General features: G+C 38.8%; 1 protein-coding gene across 1 annotated transcript in view; it reads left to right on the top strand.

The window, feature by feature from the left end:
* Window positions 1-24,801, top strand: part of LOC144585876 (ALK tyrosine kinase receptor-like) — a 683,258-nt gene that overhangs the window by 386,133 nt on the left and 272,324 nt on the right. Inside the window, exon 4 of the mRNA XM_078383225.1 lies at window positions 24,449-24,650. Coding sequence (XP_078239351.1) covers window positions 24,449-24,650 — 202 coding nt within the window. The remainder of the gene's footprint in view (window positions 1-24,448; window positions 24,651-24,801) is intronic.

Below are 24,801 nucleotides of genomic sequence, written 5' to 3' on the forward strand. Positions count from 1 at the left end.
GCATCTTGAACGAATAATTCTTGAACTCTGCATTTTCTGTTAATTCTTCTCAGTTATAAGGTGTCTAGGGAATTTTAAGGGAGTCTAATGTGTTTGCAAATTTCCTTGACATATATCCTTTTGTGGGGGATATTTGTTTGTGTACTTCCCAAGAGAGTAAGTGGACTCACCAAAAAAACAAAATTAAATGTATCTGGTGATACTTCCTCAGGTAAAATATCCTATGAAATCTGAAGTAAATTAAAAAAAATGCAAATACCACGAACACTATTACTTAGCTCACTGGTTCTTAACCTTGGGTTACTCAGGTGTTTTAGACTGCAACTCCCAGAAGCCTTCACCACCAACTGTGCTGGCTGGGGTTTCTGGGAGTTGTAGTTCAAAAAACATCTCAGTAACAAAAGTTAAGAACCACTGACTTAGCTGTTTTGCTTACCCTAACTTGTTTCACTAAAACATTTACTATGTGATGTTTTATTTCTATTTATTAATTTTAATTTTTTGTATATTGAAAAGTGCTGAAGTCTTTATTGTTTGAATGCTGTTGTATTGCCCTTACTTTCCACCCATCCCATGAAATAAATCATAATCATAACAGTGTTGAATGACCTGGACAGAGTTTGAAATAGTGATACTGTGTTTTTTTTATTAATCTCTTGATGCATCAATTTCCTTTCATGCCATTAATGCTGAAATGTTGCCAACAAGCTGGTGACTATTAAACAAAAAGCCAAGATGCAAGATTAATTCATTTATCTCCTACTGAATGCTGTTGCAATTAGAGACCACTAAATATATTTTAATGTCAGCTATATTAATTCCTTTCAACATTTGATTAAATTTTTTTTCTGCATCTGGCATGAAGTGACAGCAAATTAATAAACAGGAAAATACAAACACAAAACAGAACCAGCTCATTAACGAAGAAAACCATTATGAGCCAATTGTAAAGAAAATAATTGTGGCAACATTCCTCTAAAGGCACAAGAAAAATATTATTTACCATTCTAGTTATTCATACAGACAGAAATTAAATGATAGGGTTATAGACTCAGCCATTATTGTTTAAATAAAAACTGAATTAAAACAAACCTCCTGCTGAGCAACTTTGCAAGCAGAATTACATCCTTTTGCACCAGCTCCATAAGTGCACTTTAAAATAGAAGATAAATGATCTTACAGTGTTTCAAATCTGGACATCCACCTTTTCTTAGTATCTGATATTGTTTTAACATAACCAAATTTTGAAGAGTAGTAGCAGTCTAATAATGGCCAACCTGTGTGCAGCATTTCAGAATCAGTCACATGAATGATTAATGTATGTTGTTTCAGGAGATGTCTGTATCTTGTGCCCCTCAAAAGGGGTTTCCATTATGCTAGCTTTCCTTTATAAAAGTCTTCCGTTGATGCATAGGATGTGGAGTGCAGGAAGGTCAACCCTCATGAATTAACTGCTGTAACTTAGTTCTGTTGCACACCACCTACAAGATTTTCAACCTCTAACAGTAAAATAGTGTTGGTGATGTACAATATTATTTGGTTTACACATGGACAAATGTATAATAGAGTGAGAAAAGTGGTTGCCCTCTGTGTCATAGTCATGTCATCATATTGATGACGACATGGTATATTCATAGAATAAGGGAGAATAAACTCTACTGTTACTTATTTTGTATAAATTATCTACAGAACTTGAGTACTTTTTGATATTGATTGACAGCAGTTCCCGTAGCTCGATGCTGCCTATGTTCACTAGGGCTGCTGAGAATTAGAATCTGAAGTTTCTCATCTCTCATTTGCAGGAATATCAGATGTGATATACCATAAACTATATTAAGTTTCTTTGGTTGTTGTCGGTTTTTCAGGCTCTTGTGGCTGGGTAGAGTTTGTTGACCTTTTGCACGCTGTATTTTTCAGAGCTGGGAGCTCTCATGTTCTCTGATTCTGGTGTGGAACATGAGAGACACTGCAGACTAAAACAACCAGAAAAATCTGCAGCAGCTGAACATGCCCTAAAACAAACCGGACATGAAATTCTGTTTCAAAATACTGAAATACTGGACAACACCAGCAGTCATTACGTTAGACTGCACAGGGAAGCCATTGAAATCCACAAGCATCAGCAGATCTTCAACAAAAAAGAGGAAAGTTTGAAACTCAACAAAACTTGGCTCCCAGCTCTGAAAAATACAGAGTCGAAAAGGTCAACAAACTCTACCCAGCCACAAGGATCAGGGATTACTACACAAAAAAGACCAGATAATGACACCCATCAATCAGAGTGACAGATAATATCTCCTCCTTATCGCAACAATACACCCACAACAAGACACACTAATCACCCATCTCCTGAAAAAGGACAAAAGCTGATCTCACAGCCATAAATACTCAACTCCCAAACAAACTGCACCAGAGCACAGAGTGCTGTCCTCTGAAGATGCCAGCCAAAGAGACTGATGAAACGTCAGGAAGAACAGCCTTCAGAACATGGCCAAAGAGCCCGAAAAAAAACACTACAACCATTAGATCCCGGCCGTGAAAGCCTTCGCAAATACGTTTCTTTCTTTGGGCCCAGAACATGTTGAAAGATGTCTCATTTGTCTAATAAGTTGAGTCTAGAGATGCTTGTGGAATCGGATATTTGTAAATTTGGATGCAAACTAACTGGAGCTTGTTTTTGGTTTGGGATTTAGTTATCCTCTGTAAGTAAACCAAGTTTATTTGTGTATAGCTGTTGCTATTACAAAAGAAGTTTGAATAGGATAAAATATCAAATATTGTATACAAATAAAAACCATCTGGAACAATATTATCATGTGAAACCGTTTAATCCTCAGTTAAAGCATGATCATTATAACTACAGTACTTCCTTCTTAAAACCCTTGCTCTAAAAGCAAAGCCGTCTGCCTTTTCAAAAATGTATGGCACCTTATCCCTCAATAGAAAATTTATCAAATATGTATTAGATCTATCAAATGTGAGACCTAACTCTTGGAACAAAATGACTCTCTGATCTTTATAGATTGGGCAGTCAAATAAATAGTGGGTCAGATCTTCAACTGCATTAGTTGCACATGGCAAACTCTTTCCTCCAAGGTAATCCATTGGTAAAGTCCTTCAATCACTGCTGGACTGGCAACGTAATGCTGTAAAAGCATTTCTCCATTTAAAATGTGATATATCAGTTAAATACTGTGGGCGAGGTGTTTGAATAGGTACCAACTTAGCATACAAAGGAGCACATTTGACTGGCAGAAATATGGTCAGCTCGAAAATCATATTTTAAAATATGGGACTTCAAGTACTGCCATTTCTAAATTCAAAACATTTAAAAGATCATGAGAAAGACCATACATATCGATAATTTGTTTTTTTTTCCTTTTTTATATATTTATTTAGGAACAGGGATAAAGGGTACAAAAAGAAAGAGGGGATAGAGAAGGGAAAATGGTTTTGGGGGATAGGAGAGCATAAAGTATAACATCATCCAATCAATTCATATTACTAATACATATCAACTTTTTGCTTTTTCACAGTTTGATTACCCTCCTGCTTTTATCTTATCATTTAATTTTAATTTTATTCTATGTTATTCCAACATTGTCTGGTAGCTGCTGCCATTTATACAATACATCCCATCGTTCATTTTCTTTTTGAATTGAACAGTCTTTCAGCCCATTTGACAGAATATCATTTTTTTTTTCACTTCCCATATTTTCACCATAAGACTGTCTGGTTTCAGTATCTCTGCCTCCTTAAGATTTTTGTCATAATGCTTTTTAATTTTGGAAGTTGCATGGGTCACTGGATAACTCTCTACTGCATTCATATTACCTGGTGTCATATCTAATACAGACGATTCTAAAGTTTGTACAACTTCATTTAAGTTTTGTTTGGCATCTACTGTCCCCTCTTTCGTCCCTTTCATCAAATCTTCTATTTTGCTAAGACCTGCATTCACTCGCTGGAACCCTGTTAATATTAGCCTTTGTACAGTATATTAATCTGCCATTCCTTTTCTATTTCTTGCACCATTATTCCAGAACTTTGGGATTGAACAGACCAAGTCTCCATTTGTTCTTTTGAATTTTTGGGGTCCATCTCAGGCTTTGGGGTTTGTATAAAAACCACAATAATCACCCCCTAGAAATCCTTCCACAGTTTCCACAATTTTATCAACAATTCAAACCCCTCATCATAATCCTCCCCTTAGATCTCCCTCCAATCTTTATCCAAATATTGTAATATAAAAATCAACTTTTAGCCCAGCAAATACAATATCAAATAGAACCGTGACACAGTTATTTCTTCTTCTCCTGGGTTCAGCAAGCTTCTGTTATTAGACACACGTGGTCTGCAGTCCGACAAACAAAACAACAATCATAAAGTCTCAAACTGTCCAGTAGATTGTCCTTGGAGCTCGTCTTGTGATCTTCATTAACCCCTTAATGCTCCTTAGTCCAGTCGGCCACGTCAGCTCCTTCTCCCGAAAACCACCAGATTCTATTATTTATAGTTCCCAAAGTCCAGAGAAGGCAAAGAGTAACGTATCTCAGCCACACTGCATCCACCGAAGTCTCTTAAATCCAGTCAGACGGTGTTGCTGTCTGGGATTCTTTTCCAGAAACATAAGATTTATTTTTCCATCTCAGACTCTCGGCTTTAGAATCAGCCTGGTGTTTTAAGAGTTCACTTGGAGAAGCTTAGTTTCGCTTTTGAGTCAGACTGATAAGATAAACCCGCCGCTGCATTTATTCTTTCAGCCAAATATTTTCATTCTTATTTCAGCTTAATAAGGCTGTTTCATAAATCAGAGGCTTCGGCTTACTTACTTGTTATATATTATTAGTTTATATTGATTGCTCTCCTCTCCCCCGGTAAAGGGTTCCTTGCGGCTCAGTGCCAAAAAATGGCACCCGCTCCAGTCCGTGCACGGTGATTTCCTCAGAAGAAAAAAGTCCGGGTCTGCCTCCCTTTCTTCTCCTTCTGCTGCTCACCATCTGCTTCAGAGAGACTTCTTCTAGACTCTCCTTTGATCCCCATTTCAAAAGGGGGATCCCGGACCGGAGGGTTCCAGTTTTTTCCAGAGAGCTCCTCTCTGGAGTTGCTGGCAGCACCGCAACAAAGCCCCGCCTCCCACATATCGATAATTTGTAAAAAGGTCCTGATTCCAAGATAAAATTGTCTTATTGTTAAAATTTAGCATCTCTTTAAAAGCAGCCAGTACTAGATCCGACCCTATCCACTTTTTCAATTTCAGCCAGAATTTAATACCATGGGTGTGTACTGTAGCTTTCACAGTGCGAAGGCCTGCTTCCAACTGGAGAATACAGGTCTCAGTTCCTTTCGGAAAGCCTGGGATAGGGTTGCCAGATACATGTGTACGAAAAGGAGGACATAGAAAGCCAAAAAGGAGGACAAAGGAGGATGTATGGGGGGGGCTCTGTGCGCGGGGTGAGGTAGGGGGCATGTCACTTTTGGAATTAGGTATTGGGGAGAATAGCTCTTTGATCATGGGGCAATACCATAACCATTCAACCTATGCAGTCTTGAAAGGTCAAGACTGGGGAAGTTACATTTTTGGACTACAAAACTCAGAATCCACTGGCCACTGTGTTTTCTTGTTTTAAAAAATGTTTCAAAACAAAACAAATCTACATATACACTTGCTGGGCTCCCAGGACCAATGGAGACAATCTATTCCTTCCTTTAATGGAGACCCATCCCCCTTGTTTTATTTATTGATTTTTTTTATTTTAATAAAAGCATAATAAAGTGAAATAAAAAGTTGTGTGACAGATTTGAAACACTTTATAAAAACAGACAAAAAACAGAAGGCATGGATTTCTCTCAGTTTGAGAAGTGCAAAGGGTGGAGAAAATGGATTTGCAGACACACACACACACACACACACACACACACACACACACACACACACAAAGCCATTTTTTCACCCTTTGCAATTTCTCAAGCTAGCTGAGAGAAATCCGCTTGTGTGTGTGTGTGTATGTGTGTGTTCCAGCTCCCACAAGCATGGGGGATGACTCTGCATATGCTCCTGGACCTGGAAACGCACTCTGCACATGCCCCAGAGTCAGGTGTTCAAGGCAGAAGGAGGAGATAAAAGTGCCTCCTCTTCTCTGGCTTTAGGAGGAAGGAGGGACTGACCTGACCCCTATTTCCCTGGCTCTGAACCACCACCACCCAAACCCCTGACCAGCCTCCCTTCCGGCAGGCAAGCAAGTGCACACCCCTCACCTCTCCTGTCCGTTTCCGTCCATCCATCTCTCTCGCAACTTCCTGCCTTATTCAGCTCCAGGCAGAAGCAGCCATCCACAAGCTGGGGATTGATTGCCCGGGGCTGTTCTACAGCCTTAAACAATCAAGCCACCTTATCTCCAATCTCTGAAAGAACCGGAGGATTTACATGTGCCGCAACCAAGGAAGTAACAGGGAGAGGTTCGGCTGCAGGGGGTGGGGGAGGGGTGGGGTGGAGATACAAAAGCCGGACATTTTAAAGTTTTTTAGTTTTGCCTGCCGGACGGAGGACGTGATCCTGAAACGTAGGACATGTCCTCCTTTTGCCAGACGTCTGGCAACCCTAGCCTAGGATAGCTCACAGATATTTATTCTGGGTTGTTTCTAGGTACATTTTCTGGGTAGATCCCCATGCTTCAGCACCGTAGCATATCTTTTTAATTGAAATAGCATCAACTGTGGGTCCTGATGGCAATTTTAATTGCATTTTAATCATTTTATCTTTTATTGTATTTTAATTTAATTTTAATTGTTGTATGCAACCATATGCTTGCTAACTAACTAACTAATTAACTAACTAACTAACTAACTAACTAAATAAATAAATAAATAAATAAATAAATAAATAACTTTGGCCTTGTATATTTTAAGAGCAGGTGGGAACTGCCTGCCACCTCTGCCCCAATAGAATCTTAATAGAGAGTTAATAGTGTTGGTGGCAATTTTATTGGTATTCTCTAGGTGGTTTTTCCTGGAGCCAGTTGAGGAGAGGTTTAGACCTAAATATTTAAAGGACTTCATTTGTTCCGTAGGGTGGCCATCAATCTGCCATACATTATTTTTAAACCTATTGGCAAATACTAGTATTTTGGTTTTTCCATAATTAATTTTCCAGCAAACTAATAGGGTGAAAATTGGCTGGATTGCTTGGTTCACCTTTTTTGTATATAAGGACCACTGTAGTGATGCTCCATTGTGGGGAAAAAACAACCACTCTCATTAATTTCTGTAAATAAAGCTGAAAGGATAGAAGCCCACCAGTTTGGTGTTGCTTTGTAGACTTCACCCACAATTCCGTCCTTACCAGGTACCTTCTCATTCTTTAGAGTAGCAATTATTTCACAGATTTCACTGGGGGTGACAGGGTCTCATACTGGCAAATCCTTTCCAGTCTCAGCAGTAGGTCTATTTACTCTCCACAAAAGATCATTTTTAGTATGGGGTTCGTTGAAAAAGTCCCTAAAATCTCATACACATATAGGTATTTTGGGTTCAGTCAGTGAATGGCCATTGGTATTCAATTTGTTAATAAGTTTCCAAAATTATTGAGAGTCTTTGTTTTGGGCTGCCATTAGTAGTTCTTTCTGTTGTGAGCAAATGTATAATGACCTTTTCTGCTTTAGAAGATTCTTATAATCCATTTGTAATTTGCAGTAATTAAAGATTAATCTGGGAACTTGTTTTTTATGAGCTATTCTTGCAGCTGCTTGTAATTTATATTTGACCAGTTTGCATTCCCTGTCAAATCACTCAGAGGAGATGGATTTCTGTAAGCATGTTATTTTCTTGGGAAACAGAGGCTCTGATATCTGTAGCACTTCAGGGAACTGTGTGACTAGGCCTTTATGTTCTGATTTATAAGTAAATTTACTACGTAGCTGAAGACCTTTTTTATCATAAAGTATTCCCAGCAATTGGTGTTCTATTTGAGCTGACCATCTACTGTATTTGCCAGCGTACAAGATGACTGGGCGTATAAGACAACCCCCCAACATTTCCACTCAAAATATAGAGTGGACGGCTCTGCTTCCCTCCCTCCATCCAGACCAACCGCCTGCCTGCCCACCTGCCTTCCTCCCTGGCCGGCACAGCCCCGCGTCACTCACTCAACAGCGGTGGCAGCAGGAGCAGCTCCTTCCTGGCCCAACTGAAGTGCACCCGGCATATAAGACGACCCCCCCCCACTTGGAGGCATGTTTTTGGGCCAAAAAAGGCATCTTATACGCCGGCAAATACAGTAGTTCTTTTGAGAAGATTAAAGCTATTGATATTCTTAGTATTTTTTCCTGTGGTGGGCACACCTTATAAGCCACCAATAGAGATAGATAGATAGGAAAATGGTCACTTTCTGGGTGACAAATTACTTCGAAATCACTTATATAAGTGACCATGTCAGAGATCACTATGTAATCAATTACACTTCCTCCCCAACCAGTGAAGAAAGTTATATTACCTGGTTTATGATTAGGGTGATTTCCCTTAAGGATGTAGAGACTGTATTTCATAATTATGCTATAAAAAGCTTTGCCATAGTCATTGATCATGGTGTCCTTTGATTTCCTTCCTGCATTTAGAGGTGAAGACAGAGATTGCCAATTATACATACTGTACTAAAATTACTCATAATACACTCTTCATTTGGACCAATACGGGCATTTAAGTCTCCCATTAAAATTATAGATGCTCCATGACTTATAAATTCAAGTTGTTTAATAAATTTGTCCAGATCTCCCCAGGTGTCACCAAAATTATATCTGGAGTTCTTCAATGGAAAATAGATATTTATCAGATGAATATTAGTATGGGTGACTAAGTTAGCTATCTTAACACATTGAAAGTTGGAGCTGGCTATACCGACTTTAGTACATTTGACGTCATAATTGGTTGATATATAAATGATCAGGCCTCCACTTGGCCGACTATATTTTGCTAACTTATGGGCAGGTTCCAGCCAGTAGTTACTGCCCTCAAGGGTAATATCAGATTGATTAGAGCAAATCCAGGGTTCCTGGAGGCCAATAACTAACTTACTCTTTGCTAGATCTTAAATCTAGGTTCCCCCACAAGTTATCCAATCAGGTCAGAAGTTGCAAAATGCAACTTCTTTCAACTCTTCCTTTTAGTTCTCATGAGAGTTGCTGCTAATGGGCCATTAGGAATGGAATGCAGTGTTTAGGTCCCTGAAATAGTTTGAAGCAGAGCAAAATACATCTTTCTCACATAGATAAAGCACCTCCTGTAACAGACTGAAGAGATACAACATATCCCATCCAATTTCCTCACAGTAAAAAAATAATTCAAATTCATCCATCTTATAAGTGCAATAAATCCCACAGTATTTGACCATGTAGTTGCAGCCTAATTTTGTCTGCATTGCTTGTGTCTGAAGCATCACCCTCCACAAGATATCTGTATCTCTTTGTTGCTGCTGTCAGTTTTAGATGCCTGGTTGTAAATAATCCGATGCAGGGACTAATAAATTATATGCACAGGGGAAAAAATCATTTCAGTTTTGTTTCTTTTCCTTTTTTAGGGTACCTCTGTCATTTTCTTATTATTTTTGTGTGTCCATGCATGCACTGATCCTTTTGGTTCACATGAAAGGGACCACCTCTTTCAGGTCATTTCATTTCTGCTATTTCTTCTTTCTGATTCTAGTAATCTGAGAGTCCTAAAGAACCTGCAAAAACTACTGAAAAATGCAGGTACATTGCTGCGGAGATTCAGTCTAATCTGAAAGCAGACAACAATACAACCAACTACCACCACCATCAAACAAAACAGTCTCAGTAAAAAACACCAAAGTATATAGCTTTAACAGCATAAATTCACAGTACTAACCAAATAACAATTTAAAAAATAAACTGAGAAACTACAAACCCATACAGGGGAAAAATTGCAAAATAAAACACACACACAGAGAGAGAGAGAGAGAGAGAGAGAGAGAGAGAGAGAGAGAGAGAGACTTCAGTCAAAAACCATGAAAAGTAAGAAAGCAAATGAAGGGGGGAGGATCCCTTTGAGAAATGATTAGAACATGGGAAGAGAGCTTCCACTATTTACTGTGTATTCTTCCTTCTCTCCATTCCCTCCCCCCCCCCTTTCTCTTTCTTTTTCTGAGTACAGTAATGCCTGAATGAGGGAAAAGATTCCTCAAAAAATAAAGGGAAAAAGAAGAAGAAAAGGAAAATATCCAGACACACAGACTGATAGCTGGGCAGAAAGACAGCACAAAATAGAGTGTTACACTTGTAACACTTTTAAGATCCATGGGCTTTCTGTTTATTTAGACATCTATTTATGAATTCTGCAAACACAGTTTCACAAAATGAGTATATTCTTATCCACAGTTATATAAGAGACCAAATTTAGTCTCTAGTTCCTATAACAACAAAATGCTACAATTTGTGCACCCAAGTTCTTACAACAGCACCAATGCAGAAATGGCTTACAGAAATTGCAAAGCTCAAGTGTCCATTTGAATTCAAATTTGGGGAAAAATCCAACATGTCTTCCTCAGCTGGGCTGGGTATACACAACATAAAAAATCAGCTCCACAAGCACAATCTTCAAAACCCTATAATATGATATCAGTTAAATTGCATAAAAATTAATTCACTATATGGATTCACCTCTCCAGCACAAACATATAAGGATTATACCTAGATCAAGTTGGCAAGGGCCTTAGAGGTCTAAGTGGCAGCAACAGCTCTGGACTCTTCAGCTCTCCCGCTAGTTTTCATTCAAATCCTTTATTCACTGCTTCACTCTTTCTTAGCCCCACCCCTTTGGGCAGAACGAATATTTCATAGGGGTTACACAAACAAGGAAAAACCAAAGTGAAACAAAGCATTCCCACTGACTTCCAACCAGTTCTCCTTTACAGCTTCAAAATCCCGGCTCCTGCTTTGTTTTTGGAAGACATTCATCCATCTTTTTGGAAACTGACCAAAGACTGCAGAAATGAAAAGGGAAGGAAAACAGCTTCTTTCATGGTTCCTCCAATCCAGTTCCTTACCAAATGAAAGTTCCTACTAACACAACTATTGGAAATTAACCACTGTAAGAATCTGAAATTGACAACAGTTACAAAGAGATAAGCACAAGCTGAGCAAGACTGCTAATCATGTGCAGAAAATGGGTGAGAGGGGCAAACTCAAACTAACAAACAAAAAACAACACAAAGCTCAGCATTTCTTCCTGCTGCTGCTCCAGATTCTTCTCAGGGATGTAATGTCACATGTCACTAGGACTGAAAAAAAAGGCTGACTATCAGTTACATTCTTGCTAGTGATTATTGGGAAGAAGTAATAATCCATGAACCTGGACTATGACAAAAGGAAAAAATGTATTGTCTTATTAAATTTATTTGTGAGCTGAGCAGATTGAAAAAAAGATTTGTTAACTTACTAACAAAAGCTCAGAAAGCTGTCTTCCATGTGTGCAGATCTGCTCAGACAGCTGTTATAGAGACATCACCATCATCATGGTCTTAGAACGACAGATCTGGAATTGTCCCTGTGGGTCATCAGCCCCTGCCAAGGAGGCACAGTGAGAAATTTCAGCCATACCTAAACCACTGAACTATCCAGCAACAGCATGGACCCAAGCCATTTAAGATATTTTACCCCACCTTTCTCCTTAAAACAACCCAAAGCATACATAATTAAAAAGATAATATTTAAAAGCTAAAAACAGTAAGTATACAAATATTATAGAAGAATTAAATAAGTATTATAAAAATAGGTTGCTGTCCTCTGAAGATGCCGGCCACAAAGACTGGAGAAACATCAGGAAGAACAACCTTCAGAACACGGCCAAAGAGCCCGAAAAACCCACAACAACTATTATAAAAATAGTTTGTACAAAAAGTTTAAAATAGTAGTTAAAATCAGTATTGTTGTTGTTGTTGTTTAGTCGTGTCTGACTCTTATTGACCCCATGGACCAGAGCATGCCTAGAGCACACCTGTCTTCCATTGCCTCCTGGAGTTTGCTCAAATTCATGTTGGTAGCTTCGATGACACTGTCCATCCAACTTGTCCTCTGTCGCCCCTTTTCCTCTTGCCTTCACACATTCCCAACATCAGGGTCTTTTCCAGGGAGTCTTCTCTTCTCACGAGATGGCCAAAGTATTGGAGCCTCAGCTTCAGATCTGTCCTTCCAGTGAGCACTCAGGGTTGATTTCCTTCAGAATTTGAGAGTCCAGGGGACTCTCAAAAGTCGCCTCCAGAACCACAATTCAAAAGCATCAATTCTTTGGCGGTCAGCTTTCTTTGGTCCAGCTCTCACTTCCATACATCACGACAGGAAAAACCATAGCTTTGACTATGCGGACCTTTGTCATCAAGATGATGTCTATGCTTTTTAAGATACTGTCTAGGCTTGTCATCGCTTTCCTCCCAAGAAGCAGGCGTCTTTTAATTTTGTGGCTGCTGTTCCCATCTGCAGTTATCCTGGAGCCCAAGAAGGTAAAATCTGTCACTGCCTCCATATCTTCCCCTTCTATTTGCCAGGAAGTTATGGGACCAATGGCCATGATCTTAGTTTTTTTGATGTTGAGCTTCAGATCATTTTTTACGTTCTCCTCTTTATTTATTTATTTATTTATTTATTTATTTATTTATTTATTAGATTTTTACCCTGCCCCTCTAGACAATGTCTACTCGGGGTGGCTTACATAGATAAAAACACATCAATATAACATGTATAAAATCTTAAACAAAATACAATTACAATTATAACGATTAATTCCAAAACAATACATTATCAAGCTTGTACTTCTGGGAGTTCTTGGTCCACATACTGTTGAATCCTACCTTGGAGGACTTTGAGCATAACCTGGCTAGCGTGTGAAATGAATGCAATTGTACGGTAGTTGCAGCATTCTTTGGCACTGCCTTTCTTTGGGATTGGGATGTAGACTGATCTTTTCCAATCAGTATTAAAAACATATGTATTTAAAAGCAATAGAGCACAACAATAGAGTTATGATGACCAATTTTTTTTAGCCTATTGATAAATCAGAGCATTAATTACCCAATGCAATGAATTACTTGTCTGACTGGAGCAATGATAATGATAATGCTGACATGGTTGTAAAGAAATATGTTCTTAAGTGTACCGTTTGCTTTGCCTACAGGTCATTTGAATGACCTTTGTGAAGGGCATCCTGAACAGGAGACAGTGCTTGCAGATGGCATAAGGCATTACTGGACTGAGAGTGTTTACAGTCGTTTACAGTAGCCATCCCTTCCCTCTTGCTTCATGAAGGTTGTTTTCATCTAATGTTTTATTCTCAAAGTGCTGAAATATCAGGAGAAATCCTTTTTTGAAGTTGCAGTGCTTTTTTTTTTTGTGTGTGTTATTATTTCACTCTGGATCATCCATAAGGGCCTCATTAGAACTGTATCCAGTAAAGCAGGGGGGAAATGTCTGAGAACGTTGAAAATAAAGCTATAAAAATATGGTGTGGGTTTTTTTTAATCGTTTCTGTGAATATCTCCTAGTCAGGCCTTCATCACTACCTATATTAGCTGGGGTGTGTGGATCAAAACTGTTGATAAGATTAGGAGCCAGTTTCTAATTTGGTCTGATAGTTTACCAGCATAAGATAAGCTTATTGTATTTTATGTTGTTGCTAAATGATAGTTACGTGGCATCTAGATTCTCAGAGCTATGTTGCCAATTTTTCCACTAAACAGTTGCCAAGTTTCCACTAAACAGATAGAATCAGAGATTTTATCTTAGCACAACCTTTTATTTAGATTTCTTGGTGGAGTTTTATAGAGAATGCATAGAATGTGACACAGGTATATTAAACCAAGTTTGCCCACTACACTGGGCTTGCAACTGCATAAATATTTCCCATCTAAGCTATATTTTGTATGAGAAGTACTGGGAGGCACAGCAGAAGTACCATGAAGCTGACAAGGACGAAGAACCTTCATTAACCACAGTGTCAGAAATATTGTTGGTGTAGCTATGCCTGTGGAACAGTGATGATGTCCCCAGTAAAGAAAATTTTTGGTAGTGAAATACTTCTTCCTCCCATCCTGCATCTCTTACAACTTGCACATGATGGAAAAGGTTATTTGCAAGTCCGAAAAGTCATGGGACAGAAGGAGGAAATCTTTCATTACCTAAAATCCCCCCCTATTGGTAACATCACCACCCTTCTGCAGGTGTAGCTATGCCAACAGGCTTTTAATCAATGTGATGAAAGCAAAGGTGCAAGGAATTAGTGCTAACACTAGATGTTGACTCTGACAAGAAAAAGATGAAACTGTTCACACCTCATCTGTGAATGTCCAAAGATTGCACAAACAGATTACAAAGTTAGACAGGATAGAGTGGCAAAGTAGCCTCCAAAAACCTGTGAGAACATCAGGTAGAGGTGTCAGAAAATGAGGAAGTCAAGATCTTATGGGATTTCTGGATCCAAACTGATAGACACGTTGAACATAATACACCAGACATAATAGTAATCAAATGAAGAAATGTCCGGATCATTGCCATTACAATTCCAGGGGATGCCAGAGTTGAAAACAAAGAAATGGAAAAACTAACAAAGTACAGAGACCTGGCAATCGAAACATCTTGCCTCTGGAAGAAACAAACTTCAGTGGTCCCCGTAGTCATTGGGGCTTTGGGAACAATATTAAGAAATTTCACTCAGTACTATAAGCTGGAAGCTGATTTTTATTAACTTTGATCCTTTTTGCAAGGTGAACCTAACATACATACATACATACATACATACATACATACATACATACATACATACATACATACATACATACATACACACACACACACACGCACGCACGCACGCACGCACGCGCACACACACACACACACACACACACACACACATACATGTTTATTGAGTGGCATACAGACCATTGCAAAGTACTGTACATCAAATAAAAACAATACAATACAGTACAATTCAATACACTATAGTATGAGGGGAAAAACACAAATCAAGTTAGATTTCTATCACAGCTAAAAACCTCTAACATCTAAAAAGTAAAATAAAAATAATTTTAAAAAAGAACCCTGAGGAAAACTAAGTGAAGGCAGTTGATAGACAGTCTCTGATGCCAATAACAAGCATGTACTGTATCAAGAAAGGGGGAACCCCAAGGATACATGAACCTATATAGCCACTTGATTAGTAGTCGTGGGGGCTACCAGTACTATAAGCAGTTGCAGAACTCAGAAATCACACCATCAGAGCTGTAAAAAATTGCACTCTAAGGAAAAGCATACCGTATTTTTCTGTGTATAAGATAATTTTGTCTAAAATGTTCTTAAAAATTGAGGGTCGTCTTATACATGGAAGTAAGCTGAGGTGATAACAAAAACAAGTGGAGGAGGAAATTGATCAAAGAGATCCTGCCATGCTTTGATTGCTGCTTTCCCCCTCCACTTGCTAAGCCCCATGGAGCTTAGCAAAAGGAGGGGGAAAGCAGCGAGCAAAGGGCTGCAGGATCACTTTACTCACTGCTTTCCCCAATGCTTCCTAAGCCCCATAGGGCTTAGCAAAAGGAGGGGGAAAGCAGGGAGCAAAGGGCTGCAGGATCACACTTCTTAAGCCTCACGGTGCTTAGCAAAAGGAGGGGGAAGCAGTGAGCATAGCACTCCTGCAGCCCTTTGGTCCTTGCTTCCCCCACTCCTTTTGCTAAGCTCTGGGCTTAGGAAATGGCAGGGAAAGCAGTGAGCAAAGTGATTCTGCAGCCCTTTGATCCTTGCTTTCCCCCTCCTTTTGCGAAGCTCCAGGCTTAGAAAATGGCAGGGAAAGCAGCAAATTTTCTAATTTGGTGTTAGAAAAGTGGGGGTCATCTTATACATTAGGCAGTCTTATAAACAGAAAAATATGGTCCATACTACACCAGTATTTAACAGATACTTAGGTTTTTGGTTAAAACTTGTACAGTATCTGTTATATAATATGAGTCAATGTTTTTATAATGTTGACTGTGCCTGGTGTTTTTGAATAACCAGCACAGTCAACATTATAAAAACATTGACTGGTATTATATAACAGATACTGTACAAGTTTTAACCAAAAACCTAAGTATCTGTTAAATATCGGCACAGTGTATATGATGTTCCTAATATTGCCATATTTTTAGAGCTCTGATGGTTGTGTTACAGGTATCTGCAACAGAGACAAGTGGTCTACAATGATCCCTCAAAAATGTAAAATTTGGAAGTCCTAAGAAGGTGTTAAAATGAGAAGAGTAACAAGTTCTGAGCCAAACTTTCTCAGAGGACATTTTTCCGACAAAATAGTCTGGTGTCTTTGTTTTCTTTTTCATGTTGAAATAAAAGGCACGGCATTATTTCCAAAGTTTTCTCACCATTTTAGCTATTTTCCACCAATTCCCTAGAACAGTGATGGCGAAACTTTTTGAGCCCGAGTGCCCAAACTGGAACAACAACAACAACCCCCCCCCAACGGGCAGCGGGCGGAAACGGAAGTGGTGACAGAAGGAGGAATCCTGGGCACGGAGGTGCCTCCAGACCCCACTCTGGATTCGCCTCCAGTCGTGCCCAACCCCGGCACTGCCTATAGCTCAGCCAGCCTGCTGCCACCAGTGCCAGCTGCTCCGGATCCTGACCCGTCACCTGTTGGGGCTCTAGCACTGCAGCTGCAGCTGCGTCCTCAGGTTTGGCTGCTGGGGGTAGTGATCTAGTGACTTATGGCTTCCATGACCACAGAGAGGGCTCTGCGTGCCAGCTGTAGCAAACGTGCCATAGGTTCACCATTGCTGCCCTAGAATGACAGCAAATAGAGGGCATTGTAGAGGAAGAAAAATGGTGGCCAATTTGCCGACACATTTGCTGTAACTACCATTTGCAGTGGCAGGAGATCAAGCTCTTTCTAGATACATTTCTTCTGATTTTCTAGAGAGTCAGAAGCAATAGCAATGATTAATTAGATCTATTTCTTTGTTTATGTAACAGGTAACAGTCAAACATCTATTTTTTATAAATACAGTAGCTAATATCATACTTTATACTTTCTCTCATTCTTTATACTGTTTCTATTTATCACACATACTGTACATTAAACAATAAAATGTTCAGTTATGCTTTTTAGGTTTTTACAAGTATTACATATTGGGCACACATGTGTGCACATGTGCATCTATGCACATGCACGCACGCACACGCACACACACACACACACACACACACACACACACACACTCATTAAATTGGGAAGATGCCATGTTTTAGGCTTGCTTGACATATGTTTCATGATTATAGATTTAAAAATTCCATTTTTTCCCGAAAAAAACACTTTCCCCCTCTTTTTTTTCCTGGAAAATTTTTGAAATTTTCCAGAAATTTTACATCTCTAGGAGAACTTAAATACATAAAGTTTCAGAAGCCTTTCATTAAGGTCTTCATATTATATAGTTTGAATATCACGTCATATATATATTATTTATCTATTATTTATCATTATAAAAGAACATATTCCACAGTTTTTTTCCCAGTTTTTCTGGGCGGTGGTGGCTGGCTTTAAAAAAAAAAACAGAAAAAAATCTTTCCCCCACCTCCACCCATTTTTTATTTTTTTAAAGTGGTCCTTCTCATCTCTACTCATGACCAGATTCTATAGTGAACTATAGATTTAAAAGATCAGGATCCTTCAGGAGAATTTCCAGACAGAGAAATTCAAGAGCTGTGTACATTCTCTAAATGTGGAAATGTCATTTCTAATATTCTTTAAATGGTTTGTAGCTTGGAAAATTTATTTTAGAAAAGATTGTAACAGTTATAGTTCAAATCCCTGCCCCATTTTTTCTTTAATTACCATTAAATACAACTCTGTGTTATTGATCAAAAGCATCTAAGATGTTGCGCTTTTAGGAATCTTAAACTGAATGGTACAAACCACTGGCCTGTGGTTTAAAGCACATTCTCCTCCCATCCATCTTATAATTTTCTCACTGACCACAACAGAGAATGAGGCAGCATTTGAACCATGTCATTCTTCTCCACCGTTTTGTAGCAAGGTATGTGTGCTATGGTTAAGCTTTGATCAAAGATTCATAACACAAGAACAGTTGCATAGTGAAATGGAAAATTCCATATACAGTTAACCGTACCAAAGATTATTTTTAACCAGCAAACAGTTGGAGGTGCAGCCTCAAACTCAAATATCTAGAGTGTGTTTTCACAGCAAACGTGTTGCTTCTGTCTCCAGGGAACAATGTCAGAAACACTCCAGCCAAACAAAACCCGTGGGCCCCCCTGAGCTGCAACCGCAGGGATCATAAAGGGAAGCATAAATGGCGTAGTTGCTTCAGTCTCTCATAAGGGAGTTTCTGTTTCACTAAAACAATATTATTTGTGTGTCTATAAAAATGCATCTTCATGCTCTGTACTTGGCTGACTAGCACCTGCAGCAAACTTTCCTATTAGTTGTGTGCTACATCAGTTTACAGGAAAATTCCCTATTGCTGGATTGCTAGTGTCACACATTTGGGTACTTACGCACCTTTCATTTAGTTGTTTGGGGGCATTCCTTTAAAGGTGTTTCTCCTTTTAATATGCAGGCTTTTATAAATGTAAATAGCAAGCTGCTGCTGGGGAAGCTTGACAATTAGTGGGCTGGCAGCAAATTAATGGGGAGGGATGTAAATCAACATTTTTCTCACACTCTTGCAGCACAATTCTAGGCATGTTGACTGAAAAGTAAAACAACTGGGTTTAATGGATCTTTCTCCCAATGGGATTGACACAGAGTCCTTGCCCACCTTTGCCTCTAACAGGGCAAGCCGGTTAAAGAAAAAAAAAACTGTTTTTAAGTGATCATGTACCATCTCACAAATGTCCTATTCTTGTTGGATATGAAACATCATTTGGTTTGTAGAAATAGTTTGTCCAGCTAACTGCAGCCCTTTTAAGAAAAGCATTATAGCCCTGCACTTTCAGTGTATATACGATCAGACATTTGGGAGAGGAGATCTGGTAATGTCCCATTCCGTCAAAGATTCTGTATCTGTGGATCAGGAGAGGTCAAACATATTTCCATTATTTATTAAATTGTCCTTTATATGAGTACCACAGAAGTCAATTTCTTGCTAGTATTCGTAGATTTTTATGTGACAGAACTCCCCCCCCCACGACTCATTTTTGTATGCTGTGTGCATGCAGCAATGTAACCACTACTTATCGAGTAGCAAAATTTTCAGTTGTCTTAAGGAAAGACGGAAGCCATCCCATTTTATATTTATGTGTAAATATATGATCACAGTGCCATATAAGTTTTCTGTTGTTGTAGATATATTGTTACAACCTATGGTTTTATGCAATAAAGTTTGCTCTATAGGAAAGCGGATTTAGAAGCTTCACAAAATTTTGGCAAATGATCCATCTAACCCAGTCTCTGATATCTGATCCTAAAATCTTGACAAAGAATCCTGTTGCATGAGGAATATGAAGAATATGCATAAACATATTTGTTCTCGTCAATTATGATTGTCCCAGCGGGATGACCTATGAAAGCATTTTCAAGCCCCATAATATTCCTTGCCTCCATGCAGGAGCAAGTGCTATTTTTATTGGCAAGATTTCCACAATACTTGTATCCTCTCTCTGTAAAAAGCAAAGCATACTTGAAAGAGTAGTCACAGAACAACCTGATGCTTGTTTTAAAAGATGCAAACAACCCCCAAGTGCTTTTAATCCTAAAAAGCAATGCAACAAAGCAGGTAACATTGCCATTTTGGGCAAGTTGTTTCATTTGCATTTTGATCAATTTTGCTTAATTTACATAAAAATCATTCATTCTTGCTGTCTTTTATGTTGAAAGTACAGCAAAATACCTTACCTTCTGGCAGGAGGAGGAGAATAATTTTACAGTTCATCTTCCTTCCATGCAAAAACAAGACAGATGAGGATTTGCATCCCTAATTCATATTTAAAACATCAGCCTTATTACACCAATGATTTTGTTGAAAACTTGCAGTGGAAAAATAACATCCACTCATAGGTAGGCTGTGTGAACGCTACAGCATTTCCTACTTGCTTTTTATATGTAGCTGCTCCTGAGAGAACGAAGGCCAGAGCACACTGCGTTAAATCTGACTTTGGCCCCTACCTAGGGCAGCTCCATTTACATGTAAAGCACTTTTCAGTAAAACTAATTTAAGTACTGATTACATTACTGGGTATTCTCAGATGGGTATTCTTTGTTATGATGTAGAGATGTGAAAACAGGACATTGAAGAAAGGTGACAAGGAAACAGACAGTTCATTTGAAATGTAGTGTCAGGGGAGGATTGTATGGATACCATGGACTGCAGGAAATACAAATATATGGGTTCTATATAAAATAAAGCCAGAACAATCTCACTAGAAGAAAAGGATAATATCCATTATCTGGATATATTGCGAGAAGAAAAGCTAGTTAGTTAAGTGGTGACAAGTCAATTTCAAGTCATGGGGACCTTTCCAGGTTTTTCTAGGTATAGACTATTCAGGAGTACAGTAATTTACCAATCCCTTCTTCTGGGGCACTCTGGGACTATGCAGCTTGCCCAAGGTGACACAGGCAAGACAGTAATGATGGAAGGCAGCAGAAGAAGAGGAAGAAAAAACAATGAGATTGGTTGACTCAATAAAAGAAGCCATGGCCTTTTGTATACAAGACGTGAGCAGAGTTGTTACTGATAGGACATTTTGATTCATATAGTTGCCCTAAGATGGCTGTGACTTGATGGCACATAAGAACTTAAGTCAAATTGATTTCAACTGGTTTACTCCAAGCGCCATGAAGACTGGATTTAACATGCTGCTTCCCTGCAGAAACAAGTCTGTAATTCAGTCTTGTCCCAGGAACTTCCTGTCATCCTGCATCACCTTGCATCTGTTTCTTGGCACCGAGGCTTAAAAGGAAAGCTTCCAGGGCACCAGAGGCACGCAATCTGTGTTTTTGCAACAAAAAGTATGCTACTAATAGGGCTTGCTTGTTGTGGTGGTGCAGAAGAGCTGCCTCTTTTGTCAAAAATAGGAAATATACAATTACCTGTTTGCTTATGGTTTTTATGTCTATTACTGTCTGAATTATATCTATTTATTCAATTTACATCTCACCTTTCTCCCAACAAGAGGACTCAAGGTAGCTTGCTGATTTTAATCAGCTGCTAAAGCAAGTTTTTTCATCTCCTGCTAGAAAAGGGAGATGGAGAGAAAGATGAAGGGAAACAAGGAGTAGTTAGTGTAATTCTAGGGAGAAGTGGATGCAGTGCGAAGGCAGGAGTGTTTGGGAAGACAATTATATCAGTTATGGGAGAAGGAAGATCAACAGGGTGTTAATTTTTCTCAAACTGTCTCCGAGTTTGCAGTATCTGTGTAGCCTTGGTGACAGCCACACTGCACTGAATGTACTATTGCTAAAAGCCAGAATGGTGAACAAGGAAACAGTCATGGGAGAAACAATAAGAGTATGTGAGTGTATGGGTCTGCATATGTAGCATTTGATTTGTTGCATAGCATATGATTTATTTATTCTGTGTAGCATACGGTTTATTTTATTTTGGTTGGTGTGGCAATAACCACACTATTTGTATTTCCTTTGGGTATGCTAGATGAGAAAGTTTCCTTCATGATGCAAATAGATATGAGTAAAAAAGCATGGTCTTTGCATAAAAATTGTCTGCCGCAAATGCACCAACTAATTCACCCTACAGTATTTCCCAGCTATATAATAGAATTAACTACAGGAAGACTGGATTTTAAATATTATTTGGTCCAGGGTTAGTAATCTTTTAACTACAGCACAGTGTTTTCACCTCAGATGTTACACTGCAATTTAGGTTGTGTCTTTCTGCAATTCAGATTTGTGATGCTGAATGGGCACATTGAACTTTATAGTGATGTCTCAGTCTTGAAGGGAGGTATTGCATTAAGTTGTGTTGTATATCTCTCCACACCACCACCGTTTTGTACATGGATAGGCAGTTGACCAGGGCTTAATTCTATCATAACTTGAAAAGACAGAATTTGGTCATGAATCCATGTCCCACATTTCATTCTATCTCTGTATTCAGGGCTGTGTTTGTCTGCATTGCAGACAAGAATATTTTAAAATGAATTTCCCAATGGAGAAATTAAACCAAAGGATTTTCTTCTCCAAAATTTGTACATACAAATGTTTTTTGGGATTTATTCCATATCCATGTCTGAAGATTATCACAATTGCAAAGACATTGTGTTCTATGCTTTACTTGACCCATTAGATTGGATTCCTCAGTGAAATACTCTGGAAACTCAAATTAGGGAGGATTAAGCTAGCATGACCAAAATTAGCCATATTAACTTAAAGTGTACTGTTGGCCAATTAATCGACTAAAGTCCAGTAGCAAGTCACAACTAGAGTATGCTCATTGAATAAACAGAACTTGTAAAATAACTGACTCATAAAATCTTCATTGATTCAACAGGCTTATTGTAGTTGATTTACTAAGCTAAGCAACAGAATTTTGGCCATTATTTTATTGATATATGCTTTAAATTCTTCCATGTAAGGCACAACAATGACCAAATATCCTGTGAATCAGCAAGGTTATAATGTGCAATTATTTCAGCCTTCAAAATGTCTCTCCTAAATGCTGAAATCAGTTTGTTCTCTCTCATCTCAGTGATTTCAGTATTCCTCTGAGAGATATGTGATTAAATCTACATGATGTAGAGTGCCAATTATTGTGGTTCTCAATAGAAGGTGGAAGGATGCAATTGTAAAAGAGACCAGTGACCAGTGACAAGGTCTGCAAAAATGATAGTGTACAAAGTACAGCAGCTTGCAGACCACTCCTGACATAACACAAGATTTCCCTACCATCCTTGTAGTATGCTACTACAATTTACAGACGGGGAGGGTGTGGTTATTCTACATTTTATATAGGTTTCTATCGACATTCATCTTGAGTGGCTAGGGCTTTGATAAGTTATGGCTTGGATGTATGTTAGGAGAGACAGGAAAAATGGTTGAGAGATGTGATGGAATGTTAATGGATGGAATTGTGAGCTGCTTGGTTGGTATGGTTTACAGCTGGAGAATTGCTCTTTGCTGTAAGAGTATATGTGTGTATGTAAGAGTGAAAAAGACAAAGCTATAATTTAGATGAGAGTTCATATTTGAGGCTGTCAGAATAAAGACAGAAACTGAGATATTAGGAAAAAGAGTAGAGCTATGAGGTAGACAATGAAGATGTGTGCTATTATTAAGAGTGAAAGTGTCTGTTTTTGTGAAAAGTCTTGTTGGAACTCGTGTAAAAACAAGCATCTGTCTACATGTATAAAGAACTAAAGAACTAAAGATTTGATGTCACATAATGCATAACTGTCTTAATCTTTTTTTGTTTTTGTTTTTTGAAACAAAATTTATTTTTGGTTTACAGATCCTCTTTCTCAGTCACGAGACCTTATACCCACATTTACTGCTAGTTGGTGGAGGGACACATAGTTTATGTATTGTAACGAAAGTAATTAAGTTTGTGTGTTGCTCCAGAAGTGTTCTCTTCTTCTTCTTCTTCTTCTTCTTTAAAGGCAGTGTAAAAGCTCCTAGCTGGAGCAGTGTTTAAAGAGCAGCACAAGGGAAAAACTGGTTGTTTGTTCAGTTTGATAAAAGGCATAATTCAGGAGAAAGAGTTCCTATTTACAAAATAAACCACAATTCCAAATGTAGTGCAGGTGTTTGGGGGATATTAGTTTTGGTGGCAGCACACACCGGGATATAATGTAATAAATAAATGCACCACTTCTGTGAACAACAAAAATAATACATATCTTGTTTAGGTTTTGTTCCAAATGGAAAATACTTTTGGGCACCTCCACCTACAGAATCTGGCAAGCACACTCAAACTCTTTACTGTGTAAGCAGTCAGGTTGTGTAAAACAAAATCAAAGAAGACATGGCAGAGCCCCACCCAGTAAGGTAGAAAGAATTTTGAGTCAAGGCAGAATCCATCAGAACATTGTGAAACTCCCTGGCTGGTGAGCCTCTCTTTTAGCAGGATACAGTAGCCTTCTGGAGTGGTGCAACTGTACTCCCTTGTCCCTCTGAGACACTGCCTGTGCCCATAAAGGGTCATGGTCTGATTCAGCAACCATTGCCTCCTGTGGAATAGGGGAAACGGAGGCTGTACTAAGCATATGGCTTAGTCAGAGGAAGTCAGCAAAGCAACTGATTGAAGCTTAGAAGTTGCAGGAGTCCAAGACGTACCTCCTCCCTATCTGTGTACTCTCCTTTAGGGGTTCAGTGATGGACAACATGTCAAGTTATGGTTGAGAACAACAAATGATGAGCCAGTCTTTGTCTGAAAGTGAATCAGTATACCATTTGCACCTTGTCTAATAACCAGGCTTCCTGTCCTCTCTTGCAGGTTCATTCCTGTACCTTAACACATCAGAAAATATGAACTTCGTTATTCTGAGCCCTTGGCTGAAGAGCAACAGTGAAGACTGTACTGTACAAGTGGCCATCTACAGATACCTCCAACAAAGTGGTGAATATGCTGTTGAGGTCCTCCATGCTGATGAGAGTCGTGTCAAAATCCCACTGATTCCAAGCAGAGAAAAACATGGGTAGGTGTTTGGTTTTTTCTCAGTTTCCTAATGATCAAAGTTTGTTTTAGGGTAAATAGATTTCCTATCCTTTGATATGTTCAAACTGGTATCTGTAGCAGATTAGATTTTCATCCTTTTATATATATGTGTGTGAAATTTATTTTGTTTG

This window comes from Pogona vitticeps, chromosome 1 (genome assembly GCF_051106095.1).
Source record: "Pogona vitticeps strain Pit_001003342236 chromosome 1, PviZW2.1, whole genome shotgun sequence".
NCBI lineage: Eukaryota > Metazoa > Chordata > Lepidosauria > Squamata > Agamidae > Pogona > Pogona vitticeps.